Below are 17,575 nucleotides of genomic sequence, written 5' to 3'. Positions count from 1 at the left end.
TAAATATTAATTTCAAACCAAACATTGAATTATTTGGTGTTACAGAAAAGCAATTAACTCCAGATAAATCCAGTCATGTATCTAAAATAACAAATTCAAATTTTGGGAAGAACAATTGGATATGTAGTCAATAACAGAATATGGAATAAAGATTTTACAAAGACACAATGCATAATAAAAGGAGTACCACAGCACACGTATTTTAAGAAAAGCATTTCACTACTGAAGCCAGAACCCGCAAGAAAATTCCAAGATTAGCATCAGTAATTAAATAAGCCTAGTGCATCATTCAGAGTAATATGAATAAGTCTTAACATAAAAATCCACATTCCCTGAAAATCCCCTAAAAGACATACATGTTAGGATGTATAAACTGAATAGTTACTTGTAGCTACTATTCAACTCTTAATATGGATATACTACAAAGAAATATATATTTGATCATAAAAAGCCATCCATCCATCCATCCATCCATTCATGCAAGAGATATTCAACATCTCAATGTGACAGACAGTATTCCAGAGTCTGGAAATACAACAGTTAATAAGACTTCCCTAAGGAAGCTTATATTCCTAAGCAGAAAATAGATATAATACAAGCAATGCATAAAAGCATTAAGACTTAAAATCTCCAAATAGGGAGAAACAATTGAAAAACATGAAAAGTCAAGATCTTTATAGCTGGAAATACTTCTCTGGTCAAAGGAGAGTTAAAAAAATGGAAAAGAAATTCATCCAAATGTCTTAAATTCCTTTTACCTTCCCTGCAGCACCTCCACCTTGATGGGAAATTACTGGGGGTGAAGAAACAGGGGACAGTGGCAGTATGAGTCAGGAAAGGACACATGTTGGTTACTAGCTGAGCAGAGTTAGAGGCCAGAAATAAGGATCCCTCTGGCGTGTATGCGCATTAAAGAGGAAACAGTGCACTGTTGAGGAAAGACCTGGGGAACTAGAGGGCTGGATTTCAGTTTAATGTGTCAGTTCTACCACTTACTAGCTATGTGACACTGATAAGATAAATACTCCTGAGTCTCTTTTCTGTAAGACAGAGATTATAATAGCAGCTATCTTTAAATATGCAGTGATGGTTAAATGAGATGTTATTCTATCTAGTAAAACCACTATAAGTGCCAGGTAGACAAAAATAGGTCATTCTTACTCTGACTCCACAAGCCCTTTCATCTCTGTAAAATAGTTATAATAATGCTTTTTTAAAAAGCTATCCCAGTGTTGTTTTGAGGATCAAATCAATTGACTGATATATATGAAAAAATTTATAAAATTTTGAATATTATTAAATAGCAATATTTTCACCTGGTCTTTACGAACAGTATTCTTAAGTTAGTAATGAAAAGCCAGGAACATCTTCCATCATCATATATATATTTGACCCCCTTTACCCATATGGTGCTGGAAGATAATTTGACTGTTGGTGGTGGGTACACAATGCAATATGGAGATCATTTATCATAGAAACATACTCTTGGAACCTATACAATCTTATTAACCGATGTCACTCCAATAAACTTAGAAAAATCAATTAGAGAAAAAAATTTTTTTAAAGCCAGGAACAAAATAATTTTATGTTCCTAATAATGGTCTTTTTTTTTAAGTTAAAAAATCTAATAGGTTTTTAAATCCCTTTTTATTTTTATATTTTTCTTCCTATGTTTTTTGCGGGTCCATATAAAAAAATTTCACCATGGGGACACAATCTGTTCCCCACCTAGATAAGTTAATTTTTATAACACACAGAGAAAAGCACACACAGGGATGAAACAAGAAAATGGTATTTAAATTTGCAACAAAAAACCTTTAAAATATCCTGTGTGGTTTGGTGGGCAATTGTCTAAGGAATCACCTGGAAGTTGAATTCACTTTATGCACCCAAACTACTGGGATAACTGAGATATCGCTCTCACTGATGTTAGATAAATGTCAAACTACTACGCTGTACACATGAAACATAATATCGAATGTCAACTGTACATTTAATGAAAAAAAAATTTTAAGAGGGTTTTTGATAAACTTAGATAAATGCTCTATAGCCCAGCTTTTTATTTTTTCATAGTTTAATATTTTATTGTTTATGCTATTATAGTTGTCCCAATTTTTCCTCCTTTGCCCCCTCCATCCAGCCCACCCGCACTTCCATAATCAATCCCCACACCATTGTTCATGTCCACGGGTCTTTCTTATATGTTCTCTGATTAATCCCTTCATCCTTTTTTCAACCAGCTCTCTATTTTTAAATATTTTGCCAGCAAAAGAATCAACCATTACAGTATTACCTTATGACAGGCAAGGTGACAATTAAGTTACTAGTTCATTTGAGAGTAATTACATTTTAGATTGGTGGCTTCCTGACGAAATTGTGTTATTTTTGGGAAGAGTTCCACAGAGGGCTAATCCTATCAGAGTTGGTTTGATTCATGTTAACTCAAGTTTATAATGATATTTTAATATTTGTCTTCTAGTTACGGGAATGGTAAAGTGGGGGTGAGAGATTACTGCTTACTGAGTCCTGTTGTTCCCTGTACACAAAATCTAAACTCCCCCTCCATAATACTTAGGGTCCACACATTATGATTTCTTTTTTATATGTGGAACATTTAGAGAGAAAGAAGTGAAGAGATGTGGTCAAGGATGCTATAAATCACAGCAATAGTTCCCTCAGATGCAGCTGTCTTCTGAATACTCCACTGTCTTCTCTGGGAAAGGATTTTTTTTTTTATCACTTACTTCTTTATTGGTTTAATTCACTCTTCACAGGTATAAGTAAGAAGATATTCTAATAAGTTTAAACTTTATAGGTCTTTTTCAGCTTTAATGAAACCACAGGATGATACATATCAAAAGCACCCCTCCCCAAATTAACTATTTAAGCTTTCTTCTGAACTGAGTAACAATTAAAAGTCGTATAAACACAGCCTTCTAGCTTTAAAATAAAGAGTTTGTTAGACTACTTTTCCCCATTTTTTGTTACAATTAATTCACTCAAAAATATATTTATTGAGTGTCTAATCTCTTCTGGCCTTTATTCTATACCTCAGTGGTCAGAAAGTGGACAAGACTAGGAAATCTCTGCCCTCAAGAGACTTATAGTCAATAAAATTTGAATGATCAAAAAATGATTTCAATACACCATTTTCAAACTAGGTTTAGAAGAGAATTCACTTTTACCTGTCCAACATTTTGGTACTGGCTCGTTCCAGCTTCTCTAGTATCTGAGGAAGTTGGGTATCGTCATCATATGAACCTCCCCAGCCAAGAACCCGGGCAAGGTCATTTCCAGTACCCAAAGGCAACACTCCCAGCTGACACTAGAAGAGAGCACAACAGGGAGACCTTAGACACTGTGAGAAATAAGGGTTATTACAGTTCTATACTTCTCTAGTAACCCTGGCTGGTTTGGCTCAGTGGATTGAGCGTCGGCCTGTGAGCTAAGTGTCGCTGGTTCGATCTTCCAGTCAGGGCACATCAGAGAAGGAAAACTCTGACTCCAAAAAACCTCCGCTGCCTTGCGGCATACCTCTTCAGGGGAAAGGCTAAGGGAGTAAACCCCGACAGAAAATCCGGAGCCGGAGTCCCTAAGGCGGTTTGACGTTGTAGTCAACACCGGCAACTCCTGCGGCGCACCTGAAGCCAAGCTGTATTGACTCCGTCTTTCCCTTGGACCCTTCAGCTGCGAAGAGAGGGGGGGTCTGCTGCATGGTAAACAGCAGACCCTCCATATCACCCTGCCCAGGCTCTGTAGCTTCAGCTTCAGCTTTACTGGAGAGGACACTCCAGCGTCATCGCAAGATGTCGATTTAACACGGGAGGAGACAGATACCGTGTCACTCCCGAGTCGGACTGCACAGCCATTCTCGGCGGTGCAGATAGACTCTTGGGAAGCTACACCATCGTCTCTCGAGACGGACGGCTGCCGACGACAACGATACTTCTCTAGTTAGCCAGTGAGAATACATACATGTTAACTAGCAATGAAAAGAATTAGTACTTGCCTGTTTATTCAAGTTGAGCTTATCAATTTCAGACAAAACCCAACCTACACTTCCATCTCCGCCACAAACAAGAATCCGGAAATTGTCAAACTTCTGGAATAGTCTTAAACTGAAAGTAAAAAGTATTTTATTTTAATATAAAGAAATAAAATTCACTTGCCCTAATGCTTTGTTATTCTGTATTTACTGGTATTCAAGTTCATATTAAATATAAGAACTCTTACGTATTAATTATACCATAAAGTTAATTTAGTTTTAACTCAAGCAAACCTCTTAATTATAAAGAGGAAAGGGGATTATAAGTAGAAATGGAGATAACATTAGAAGGAAAGTGAGGGAAGAAATGAGAAAATGAAAAAAAGAAGCAGAATCCAGAAAAGAAAACGAAAGGTAAGTGATACCAGATGGTAGACATAGCGATTTTTCTCTTTCTATTACCAGGCTGAGTTATTTCCTTAAGCACAGCAAATTACAAACCAGGGGTGAGAGATCTAGGGCACTGATACTACTGAGTGGCACTTGAGGCAGTTTATAAAGGGATCCACCCAACCTTTTCAATATATCATTTTTCATACTTCCTGTCTGTTTTTCCTCCTCCTCTTCTCCTAGTTTCAGGTCACCCTTTTTACTTCTATCTTCCCTCCTCTCAACTTTTGACACATCCTACCCCTTGAATGTACCTTTGCTATCTCAAGTATTGTGGAAAATCTAAAAAAAATGTTTCCAGATAATCTCAAGAAGTTTAACAGAGTTCCTTGGGTGGGAAAAATGAATGTCAAGAATGTAAGATATTGGAACTATTAAGGATTCTTAAACAGACATACTAGAAAGGGTGGCAAAGCTAACCAGCAACAGAAGAGACAAAGGTGGGAAGAGAGGCCAGATGAGGAAATGCCAGGGCCCAAACAGGAAAGCGAGGGATGTTCAAGTAGATCAGGAAGGAGCTGGATACACATGAAGAAGACCCACACCCATGTGTCCAGAAGGGCCTCAACTTAGCAAGAAAAGGGCAATGGAAATAAGAAGGGAGACTCTGAAGGGACAGAAGTGAAAAGAGACACAAAAAGAGACTGAGGAGAGAAATACAAGAGACGGGAATGTGTTAAATTATAAAACACAAAAGGCCTTTTCAAACACTAGAATCTAAAAATCCCCAGTGTCTACTTTCATAGCCATGCATTAAGGTGACAAGAGAACCCTAGGGAAAAGTGGAGTTGGCATAAGTAAATCATATAGAAATTGCTGGGCTCTGGTTCAAATGACACAATCAACAAAAATCATATGTGTACACTAAAAAATGTACTGAAAAATGCTCGAGGCATATTTCCTTCCCTTCACTGAAAAATGGTATTTTTTCCCCTATATTTTACATTAAAAGACAATCCAGAAAGCTGAAACAATCAACAAAAGTATTTCTTTGCCATTTATATGAAGTGAATCTGAATCCTTGAGGAACTAACCTAGAGACCCACAAAAGTATCAGTGCTTTGGTTAAATAATTGGTCGTATTATATATAAATCAATACTAGCCTTTCAACAAATCATTTTCTGAACTTATTTTGTATTTCTAAATTTACACGCTTATCTTTGTTAGAGCTAAGCATACTGTGAGTGCTTGTTTGACCTGTAGTCTAAAACATTTTCTAAACAAATTTTGGAATTTTTAGCACATACAGAACTTATACAAATATCAAAAAGGTTGTGTTAAATTTATAACTAGAACTTCTAAAAGAGGGGGGAGTGGGAAGATCAATACAGAGATGTTTAGATGAATCTATAATTTTCATGAACTGAAGAGCCAGACATATTTCATGTTCAGTGCTACATTTCATTTAAAAGAGATTTATCAATAATCAGTTACCCTAAATAAGGACCTCCATTCATTAAATCAAACACCTGAGCCGGATTTAGTAACTGTTTAAATCGTCGAAGGAATTTTACTCCCTGATTATCTCCACTCTTAGAATTGACAAAAACCAATAGAGGACTAACGCAGAATGAAAACGTTGCTCTACAAAAACCTGGAAAAAAAACACAGGACAAGATCAGTATGCAGAGCTTTCTCTCTTAAACTGTTAACAAAAATTCAGAGAAAAGAAGAGAAATTCATAAAAATAAAGAACCATGTTCATTACTTTAACAATAAGTTATAAATTAACCACCAAAATGGAGATAATCTTATTATTTAATACTAAGAATGTTATCTTTTAAAATATGCTCTATAACAAAAAATTATAACAAACATGGTAAAAGTATTAATCATAGATAATTTGAGATATACGACCTGCCTTAACAACACTTAATTATAAGAAAAACCAATCACAGTCTGTGTTCATATTCAGTGTTATTAAATACAGGTGTCCCAAAAAATGTATACACACTTTAATAATTATAAAGTCAGTATTTATTAAAACACATTTCATTTTTAAAATATAATAGAGTCTACAGACATTATTTAATTGTTTTGTCAATGCCTGTTTTCAAACTGACGTCCGTTCTGGTCCAGGCACTGCTGACAACGCGAAGCAATGGAATCACAAACATCACAAAATATTTCGTTTGGTATTTGTGTGCATTCTCGTTCAATGACTGCTCTCAATTCAGCGACTGTTGCAGATTCCATAGCGTAGATTTTGTCTTTTAAGTATCCCCATAAAAAAAAAGTCTAGTGGTGTGAGGTCTGATGAATACATAGGGTATTCTATGAAATCCCTTCATCCAATCCACCTGTTTGGCAAGATCTCATCAAGGTAGGATCTAACATCGTGGTGGTAGTGTGAGGGTGCCCCATCTTGCTGTTTCGTGATGTTTGCAATTCCATTGCTTCGCGTTATCAGCAGTGCCTGGACCAGAACGGACGTCAGTTTGAAAACAGGCGTTGACAAAACAATTAAAATAATGCCTGTAGGTTCTATTACATTTTGAAAATGAAATGTATTTTAATAAACACTGACTTTATAATTATTTAAAGTGTGTATACATATTTGTGGGACACCCTGTATTTTAACAGCTCCTTGATGAGGCCTGAGCAAATATTTTTAAATTTATAATAAATAATAGAACCCTGATATAACACAGCTTGCAGAGGAAGGGCTTTTAACAACACGGGTTTAAAAAAAACACATCTTTTGAGGCTTATATCCTCATACCTGTAAGGTCTATTGGCATACTTTATACAAAAATTTGAAAATCATGATGTACTTTATCAATGCAAAAAACTGATAGTATATGGTAAAAGCCTTTTGTAATATGATTTGCTAAGAATAAAGTTATTAATATGCTATTCCAAATCCAGTGCTGTAAAGAGATTCCTCAGCACTTACAAGTAAGTTTTAAGATTTTGGAAAAAGTAAATAAACTTATGTAATATAAATTCCTGCAATGAAACTATAAGAAAACAGATTTCTAAATAAGATATGCTAATGGGCAGTTTCAATTATGGAGGAATAAAAACACATAAAAAATTAACCCTTTCAAATTAATTTTGGTACAGAATAATGATCTTATTTTATTTGCAGAAATGTATAATCTAAAAGTCTTATACACAGAAATTTCACCAATATGGTTACAGTATGTTAACTTTAATTTTTAAATGTTCTTTTAAAAATTAAATGTACTGTTCAGCAATTTAAACAGATTATATAAAAAGTGATAAGAATAAACAATTACAATTCTATTTATTTTAGGAAAATAAATGTACATGTCAACCTTCAATATACCAGAAATAATCCATCCACTGCTGCTACATACCATCAGAATCAGTGCTGTTTAGTGCAATTGGAGGTATGATAGACACTTTACATTGGCCAAGTGGACATATAGGATGGTATAAGTCTTTGCAGGCAGTGTGTACCTAATAACAAACAAACAAACTTTTAAGAATCATAAAAACAAATCAATATTTAGTTGTTAAATTATAACTAAGTAACTGATAATTTAAGGGTCAACTACATCACAAAATGTCCAGTAATTCATAAATTACTTTAATGGCACAATATTATGTTCCTAAGGAACGGGCTAATCATTTTAGAGATGGGAATTTGATTTTGTCTGCATAGCTTATTTTCATGATTGTCTCAGGAAAGTAGTTTATAGTAATATAGTAAATGCTTGTGAAGGCAAGGAGAGGGGATGAGAAGAGAAAGGAATGCAGAGGAAGGGAAGGAAAGAGAAAGGAAGGGAGAAGCTAACCAGTATGCATCAATATCACTGTCCATTAAAAAAAACTGATGGCATCTACCTCATAAAATTCTTACAGAATTTAACGAAAATAAAGAAAATCTGTTATATATTCACCCTTTCTGTAAGAATCCTCTAACTTTCTATTCACACCTCTTTTATAATATTTTCATGTAATTTTAGTTACAAGTACATCCATGCCTGTTTTCTCAGCTAGACTTCTGGCCTTATAAGGAAAAGGAGGTCCTATTATTATACATTCATCCTGGAAAGTGATGTACATCATAGGCACTTAGTAAATGTAGAAACAAAGTTTCAAGGTCACTTCAGATACTACTGAGAACAAAAAACACAGGGCTAACTTCCTTATTAAGGAGGAACCAGGCAACTTTGAATATTTTATGCACTCAGCTCCAGAGCCTTTGAATGTTCTCATCAGAAAAAGCAGATATTTAATACTTCATAAAACACTTAAAACAGTATTATTTCATTAGTCCTTTTAGAAAACTCACATATTAATGTATTTAGCCAAACTTTTGGGAAAATAACTGAAATTTAATAGTAACTCTTGTTCTGCTGATGGCCTAATTTTGGACAACTTTCTAATATGATTTATAATAATTAACCATCCAAATTGATTTTCTTTTTTAAAAAGCACACACAGTTTAAAAAGGAATAAAAATACATAAAAAGAGGAAAACTGAAAAACAAATTTACAATGTCAAATGAGAAAAGTAGAAGGTAAAATTGTACCTTCACTATCTTTACAGAAAATATAAAACTATGACAAGAAACTACAACTCGAAAAATCAGGAGCTGACTCACTAGGGCTGTGGAACTATGGTTCGGTTGAGTTTGGCTTTTCACTTAGATGACTATACTTAGATGCTTAATATTCTGCTGCTAGAAACTCGGATTTTAAAGGCAAAATAACATATAAACAGATAAATCAGAGTGTATAGCAAGTATAGAGTAAGAGGTGGCTCAGAAACCTGCACATCTAACTGGCATGATGGGGCAGAACTGATTTCACATCAAGGTGATATTTAAGTCTGCCAGGAAAAAAAGAGGGAAAAGACATTCCAGAATGCCCCCCTTCTATAATCTGTAATAATGCTATTAGCGAGATCTTTTAAAGGTGAGGGTGAGTAGAGTGAGTAAATAAAAAACCTAATTTACTCCTACTGTTAGTGAAGTTTAAAAACTACTGACTAAATACAAGTAGAAACCTATATATTGCAGGTAAAGACAATTTATATAATACTTCTTAAAAATACTTCATTACACATGATCTTTCTTTTTTAAAAGTTATTAAAAAACAGCTGACGTTCTTGAAGTAGAGAATCAAACTAATAAAAATAGCAGTTGGTGCATATATCACTGGTTGTCCACCCTCCCACCCCTGGCAAAAAAAGCAAAGGTGGGATGAAAATTTAACATCTTTTTTAGGGATCTCTCCTTTAAAACAAGGAATGGCAAAAGAGGGTTTTAGGGGTTGTGGTTACAGTAAAACTCCAAAGAGAGATACACAGTCTATTAGTATAGTCTATATTATATTAAGTGGGATAAGAGAAATAAAAAGTAATGCCTATGGCTAACAAAAGAGGCAACTGATAAAGAGTAAATAACAAAAGGACAAAGAATTGTGTTTGATTGAAAAATGAAAAGGAAACACAGATTACTTATTAGGCCTGACTGAAATATTATAGGACTTATTTTCCTCTGTGACCTATGAAATCAATCTCATTATGAAATCAACATATCACACTCATATCTCTTACACTGCTAATCTACAGCATACTTCTTAAACGCACTGGTTTTTTCCCACTCTTTGTGGGGTGGGGAGCGGACTTGCAAAACTCTAAACAAGACAAATCAGCCCAGTGCAAGGCAATCACTGCCACAGTAGGACAGTGCTACCCAGTACTAAGTACTCACAGCTACTGCCTCATCGCCCTATTATCTTTTTGTCTCCTCATCCCCCTATTATCTTTTAGTCCCCATGCCACCCTCTGAATGGCCTTGTTCACTTTGAGTCCTGCTCTGACTGCCCACATTTGTGTGGAGGCCCAGTCCTCACACAGTCCAGCACAGACAATCTGCCTACTGGTGCCACGTTATGTTGGGCATGCTTCTCTCCTCTTGTTTGTACAAGCGAGAAAGCTATAAAAATATTTAGTTAAATGCACAGTTTACCACATGGCCTAGTGAACTCAGCATTCTGTCAGAGAACATCCATAGGACTGTAGCGAAATTACATTTTGTATATCATTCAAAATTTGATGGCTTTCTATATGCAACACATAGTAAAACAGGCCTCAAAATAGCAAACCAATGAGCATGATGAAATGTAATGAAAAACAATAATACTGTGGGGAAGAGGTCTTTAGACAAAGGAAATACATAACAAGAATAAGTATTACAAAGAGGATATTTGAAAAAGTAATCAGACTGGAAAGAATACACCTTGAAAAAGAAAAACATTACTATGGGTACGTGTGCTACCAGGCTCTGCTATGCCATTAAGTTCTTTGCCTCTAAATTACTTACAGCCAAAGTTGTGAAAAGGAGCTAATTAAAAAAGGACTCACCATTGTTTTACACCACAGGCATTTCCAATCTTGTAAACGAAGAACACTGCCACACGTTTTGTCACAGACAGAACATTTGGCACTCACAGGCAAGTTGCCCTCTAGCCACTGGTGAGGCATCGCCACCTTATGCAGCAGGAATAAAGGACAGCCAAATTAAAAGACTGTGGAGGACACTATTCTTACCCTACGGAAGCTATACAATTATTTCTTACTCTGTGAAGTCAATAATACGTATCACTCATGGCATACATTCATTTACCCCACATTATTGAGCATGTACTATGCCCCAAGCACGATAGAGGTACAAAAATAAATGAGACAAAATCCCTCGCCTTCAGAAATTGTAATATAGTTGAGAAAAAAGGAATGTAAAAGGCACTATTGCAGTGATCACACAGTGCTATCAGATATTTTATGCAAGGTACAATGGAGGCAAGATTTTGAAGGTGCAGGGCCCTCTTGAGAGTAGGCCCCAAAGTCTGAGAAGTAAAGATCTGAGTAACCAGCCAATGAAACTAAGCCTTACAAGATATCTTAGTTTGTCAGGTAAGGATCTACAACACCAGTCCAGCACCACTCCTAAGCCCTATTCACATTTCCCTTAAAATTTAAGAGCTGAAGGAACCAAGACGGCTCTAACTGAAAATAAAAACTCATAGTTTACCAAATTCTTCAATTTAATATTAATAGTAAACACTTTCACTTAACCCTGTCGTTTATTTTCCACTGGACAGAAAATAAAAGAGAAGAGGTATTGGGAAGGGATCAGAGACAGAACAGGGCTTACTCCATCTTCGTCCTCTATAATGTCCTTCCCGATGGAGGCCAGAGTCGTCCACTTGCAGTTATTTGTTGCCCTCACTGCACACCTTTTGTGAGCCTTGAATTTACATACTAAAAAAGTAAAGGAAACCATTTCTAAATGAATGTGTACTTTTGGACAAACGATTAAAGAAATCACAGCATCAAATTTTAAAGGGTTGGGGGTAGAAGGAAAACAATATTTCAAAAAGTTTAAATTACTCTTCAACAATAGTAATGGTATTCTATAAAGCAAATATGACTATATATTTATGAAGCACTTTTATTAAGCTATGAATTGCTACTTAGATTCAACTTAGTCATAAAAGAAAAACAGAAAGGAAATAAATACAAAAGAATTAGTTCTTGAGGAGAAAGGAAACAATACATACAGAACTAAATAAAATTCAGTAATACATGGGTGCTAGTAAAAATCCCATTTCTTACTCTTAGTGCTAATTACATAAATGTATTTAATTTGTGAAAATTCCAATGAGCTGTGCACTCCTGGTACTTAAAATAAAAAATGTGAAAACAGCATTAAGGAAAAGAACAAGGTAATTCAAGGGAGTTTTAAATTGCAAGTATGTCAAGATACTGCCCAGGCATCATGGGAAATAGCCTGAAACGGGTCACAAAGATGGCACTGTTCTTTGAAACTACTGTGTTGGAATGACATTATAATGTGAGGAAAGAAAGGATGAAGGGATGTTCTCACTATATGTATCACTAATTATCCCCAGCCAAATTACCATAAAAGAGCCTATAAAAAAAAAAGGAGAGAGACACTGAACACTATATAACTTGGATGAAAGAAACTGAAGAAGACAAATAAATGAAAGGATATTCTGTGCTCATGGACTGAAACTAATACTGTTAAAATGTCTCTAGTACCCAAAGCAATCTACTGATTCAATGCAATCCCTATCAAAATCCCAATGACATTTTTCATAGAACTACAATAAACAATTCTAACACTTATATTTATACGCAATAACAAAAGATCCTGAATAGTCAAAGCAATCTTGAGAAAGAGGAAGAAAGTTAGAGGCATCACGCTCCCTGATTTCAAACTACAGGGTGGGGCAAAAGTAGGTTTACAGTTGTTTGTTTGGAAAATAATACAATAATTAATAAATAATAATACAAGAGTAAATTCTGCATCTCATGCACTCACAATTATAAACCTACTTTTGCCCTACCTTGCATATTATACAGCTGCAGTAATCAACAGTATTGTATTGGCATAAAAATAGACACATAGATCAATAAATCCACACAAATATGGTCAATTAATTTATGACATAGGAGTCAAGAACATAAAATGAAGGAAGGACAGTCTCTTCAATAAATTATATTGAGAAAACTAAATAGCCACATGCAAAATAATAAAACTGGACTACTATCTTATACCATGTACAAAAAATAACTCAAACTAGATTAAAGACTTCAAACTATAAAGTTTCTGCACAGCAAAAGTAACCAACAAAATAAAAAAGGCTACCTACTGACAGGAGAAAGTAAATGCAAATCATTGACCTGATAAAAGGTTAATATCCAAAACATATAAAGAACTCACATAACACAATAGCAAAAAATAATTTGATTTAAAAAATGGGCAGAGGGATCTCTTAAGTGACATTTTTCCATGTAAGACATACAGATGGCTAACAGATACATGAAGTTTCTCAACATCACTAATCATCAGGAAGATGTAAAACCACAGTGAAATATCACCTCATACTTGCTAGAATTGCTATTAGCAAAAAGATAAAAAATTACAAGTGTTAGTGAGGTTGTGAAGAAAAGGGACTTCTTATGTACTATTAGCAGGAATGCAAATTGGTGCAGCCAGTATGAAAAACAGTATGAAGGTTCCTCAAAAAATTAAAAATAGAACTACCATATGATCCAGCAACCATACTTCTCAGCATTTAGCTGAAGAACATGAAAACACTACCTTGAAAAGATGTCTGCATATCCATGTTCACTGAAGCATTATTTGCAATAGCCAACATATGAAAACAATCTAAATGTTCATTGATGTATGATTGGAAATGTATGAGAGATATATGGAATATTATTCAGTTATAAAAAAATGGAATCTTGCCATCTTAGACAACATGAATGGACACTGAGGGCAATATGCTAAGTGAAATAAGTCAGAGAGAGAAAGACAAACACTGTATGATCTCACTTTTATGTGGAATATTAAAAAAAACAACAACCGAGCTCATCGATACACAGAACAGACTGGTGATTCTAGAGGTAGGCAATATGGGTAAAGGAGGTCAAAAGGTACAAACTTCCAGTTATAAAATAAGTCATGAGGATGTAATGTACAGCATAGTAACTATACATAGTTAATAATACTGTCTTGTACATTTGAAAGTTGCTAAGAGAATAAATCTTAAAAGTTCTCACCAGAGGCAAAAAAAAATTCTGTACCTATATATGGTGATGGCAGCTAGACTTTTTCTGATAAGCATTTGCAATATATACAAATAGAGTGAAAAAAAAAAAAGTCAAAGAGAGAGGAATAGGAGGAAATAACCATGAAAGAACCAGCATAAATATGAAAAACAGGTAAACCACAGATATGAAATATTAACCCTTGCTTGACTACTATTAAACATACCCTTCTAAAGACACAAATGATCTGAGTGTTAGTGGATACTGATGTTATACATTTTTTCTGACTTTTCAGACAAATATTTAAAAGCAGAGATAACTTCAGTGGAAATATAATAAAGTAACTGTTGCTACATTCTAAATTTAAGGTGTCTCATTTTCAGATGATTTTGAACTTCTTACAGTAAGCCATTAATAAACTAGAAATGATGGGTGACACACCATTTTTTTAAAGCAAACAATTTAATGTAACATGAAAACAAAAGGGTCAGGTAAAATAACTAAGATTTCTACAGTCATATGTTCAAATGCTTCAGGTATCATGAATAGGCAATATATAAATGGTCACTTACACTAAGCTGGTTTTTCCTAGTCTACACACACTGGAAATGTTTCATTTACATGCTTTTTTGTGCACAGAACAAATTCTTAAAAATCATACAATTTTTGTGGTAAATGACTTTGTGACTAGAGCAAGGCTTCATATAGACTACAACAATCATTCAATTGAATTTTATTACTGATAAACAGTGGTGTTAAAAATAAGACTATAGGAAGTAAGCTTAGTTTGAAAACAATTTCAGCATTTTTCTATAATACAAGTGACTATTTTAAAATTATGGTTAATTAGTGCCTCTAGACCTTTTCATCTGTTACAGTATTGCTCAAAAGTGTGGTCCTAGTTTTAGTTTTATCTGCAACATAATCCCCAGGCTGCTTTTCAAGTACAAGTAAGTACTTGACATTAATGGTCAATAACTATTTTCTAAGAGGCAAAGAAGGAAGTAAAAAAGGGAAACAAGGTATAATTTCATGGCTTTTGAAAATTTTGCTATTCAAAATCAAGAACCACATTAAAAGTAAAGTCACAAATTTGTAATAATAAAGTGCTTCTTGGAATGATTCTCAAAAATTGCAAAGTTGCTTAATATAAAATAATAACAATAATACAAACCAGACTGTAATTATGGTCACTAAGAAATGGAAATGATTAATAGGCACCTTAATTTTGATTAGTAACAATTAAATTTCTCCAAACAAGTTATTCTAAAATAAAGCACTTTTCCCTGACCTGTAAAGCCATTATTTTAAAAATCCCAGACTTATATAATATACTGACATGTAACAAAATTATGTTTTTTATTGCAATATTTATTCATCCCTTACTACACTAAATCTTTATGTTTTCAATTGTGGTTAAGATAAAAATTAGTAAGTTGATATGTTTGATACTGTTAATTAAGAAAATCACCATTTAACTTTTTTTGTTAAATTGCTATTTAAATAACTGTAAAGAATAAGTATGCTCTGAAATTATAATTAACATTCTCAATTGATTTAGGTTTTATCAAAAGTCTTTTGTCTTCTCTTTTCATTCATATATTTTATATGCAAGGCTTTAAAGTAATAATTTTAGTTATTATTCAATACAAACCTAGAAGACAAACCTGTACAGGCTTGTTTTATTGTGAAAAACAAGGACAGAAAGATTAAGTAAATTTAGCATGGCATCACACAACAAAAGCTAGATTCCATTCTAACAGAAAGTTATTCACTGTCATTGTTAAACAAATTTATCTTGTATTTGTATCTCTATTATAACTTTTAAAGCCTCTTGCATCCTGTGGCTTTAGTTTTATTAAGCAGGTAGCTTATTCTGATTAGTGGAGGGAGGGGTCGTTCCTAGAGTGTAACTGTGATTACAATAAAAATATCCTAAATAGCCACATTCTCAGAAAATAAGAATGCAACTTTTTAATATATTCATAAAACCCTTGGGATTTTTAAAACCTCTGCAATAGTTCTAAAAATACTAATGGGCAAAATGCTGTAGATTTGTAATTTTTATCAGCAGAGAAAATGAATACTACCATATATTTCTCTAAAAATATAATTGAGACTTTTCTTAAAAGTCAGGAAGACTTCATTATTTCGTCGGCAGCCGTCCGTCTCGAGAGACGATGGTGTAGCTTCTTAAGAGTCTATCTGCACCACCGAGAATGGCTGTGCAGTCCGACTTGGGAGTGACACGGTATCTGTCTCCTCCCGTGTTGAATCGACATCTTGTGATGACGCTGGAGTGTCCTCTCCAGTGAAGCTGAAGCTACAGAGCCTGGGCAGGGTGATATGGAGGGTCTGTTGTTGCCCATGCAGCAGACCCCCCCTCTCTTCGCAGCTGAAGGGTCCAAGGGAAAGACGGAGTCAATACAGCTTGGCTTCAGGTGCGCCGCAGGAGTTGCCGGTGTTGACTACAACGTCAAACCGCCTTAGGGACTCCGGCTCCGGATTTTCTGTCGGGGTTTACTCCCTTAGCCTTTCCCCTGAAGAGGTATGCCGCAAGGCAGCGGAGGTTTTTTGGAGTCAGAGTTTTCCTTCTCTGGGTGGAAGAGAGTACAGGGGGGATAAATGGTAATGGAAGGAATACAATAAAAAAAGAAAAAATATTTCTCTTTATCATTGGTACAGATTGAGGAATTTGAAGAAGAGGGGGAAAGCAGATTACAGCAATTCTTGTGGAACTTTCACAGTTTTCTCTGGTATATGAGTGCCATAATCGTTAATTTTCTAGATGAAAATGAAATCGAGCCATTCAATAGCTACAAGTCTCTCTCTCTCTCTTTCCCCAAATCTTCCCATTTATCATCAAGGAAATAAATGCATTGCTTCTAACAGTTTTTGTCTTGTTCATTGTTTTCTGTCAACCATTTCTAGATTTCACTTGGACAAAATGTAATATTCCCTTTATTAACAGAATAATATAACAGCAAATTTACTTGAAGATTTTAAAGTTTCTTATTCTTACCAGCTGGTGTAATTTTCTTTTTTCTTTAAAAATGCTTAGCGAAATATTCAGCCATCTCACTATCAATCTCAATTTCTAAACGAATATAGTTAATAATGTATAACTCTCAAATGAGAAGGGTACCAGAGAGTATCTCAGATCTAATATCATTTTTATCATTTTTGGGATGACAGACTAGAAGATAATAGTAAAAAGACCTTCAAGATAATGCCACATAATATCACAGATCTGGGACGAGTTATTCAGAGCTACAGAAACCTTTTATATTATTAAAGCAATAAAGGCCAATTATAGCTTTGTTTGTGATCATTTTTAAAATCTAAAACAACGTTTCATGTCTGCTCCAAATGTTCATTTTTATTATTTTAACACATCAGGCCATGATGCAATCTGTACTCTTTTACTTGCTACATTTCTTATGGGGCACAGTTAAAATTTCTATAATTTACTTGACTAGAAAAGTAGTTTTATTATATGTATTATCTCATTTAATTACCATGAGTTTTTATGAGATAAAAATGACTATTATCCCCATTTTACAGATGAGGAAATAAAAGT

At 34.4% G+C, this 17,575-nt stretch overlaps 1 protein-coding gene and 1 long non-coding RNA gene across 2 annotated transcripts in view; one reads left to right on the top strand and one right to left on the bottom strand.

The window, feature by feature from the left end:
• Positions 1-17,575, bottom strand: part of DGKH (diacylglycerol kinase eta) — a 196,142-nt gene that overhangs the window by 61,873 nt on the left and 116,694 nt on the right. Inside the window, exons 7-12 of the mRNA XM_090258064.1 lie at positions 11,570-11,676; positions 10,780-10,905; positions 7,760-7,862; positions 5,871-6,030; positions 4,010-4,118; positions 3,186-3,325 (exon numbers count right to left, since the gene is read on the bottom strand). Of these exons, the coding sequence (XP_090114190.1) occupies positions 3,186-3,325; positions 4,010-4,118; positions 5,871-6,030; positions 7,760-7,862; positions 10,780-10,905; positions 11,570-11,676 (745 nt within the window). The remainder of the gene's footprint in view (positions 1-3,185; positions 3,326-4,009; positions 4,119-5,870; positions 6,031-7,759; positions 7,863-10,779; positions 10,906-11,569; positions 11,677-17,575) is intronic.
• Positions 1-17,575, top strand: part of LOC149996089 (uncharacterized) — a 51,971-nt gene that overhangs the window by 3,785 nt on the left and 30,611 nt on the right. The gene's annotated exons all lie outside the window — the stretch shown is intronic.

This window comes from Furipterus horrens, unplaced genomic scaffold (assembly GCF_987537825.1).
Source record: "Furipterus horrens unplaced genomic scaffold, mFurHor1.1.pri manual_scaffold_12, whole genome shotgun sequence".
In the NCBI taxonomy this organism is placed as follows: Eukaryota; Metazoa; Chordata; class Mammalia; order Chiroptera; family Furipteridae; genus Furipterus; species Furipterus horrens.
The sequence above is the reverse complement of the archived record's forward strand: the minus strand, read 5'-3'. Positions and strand labels throughout refer to the sequence as shown.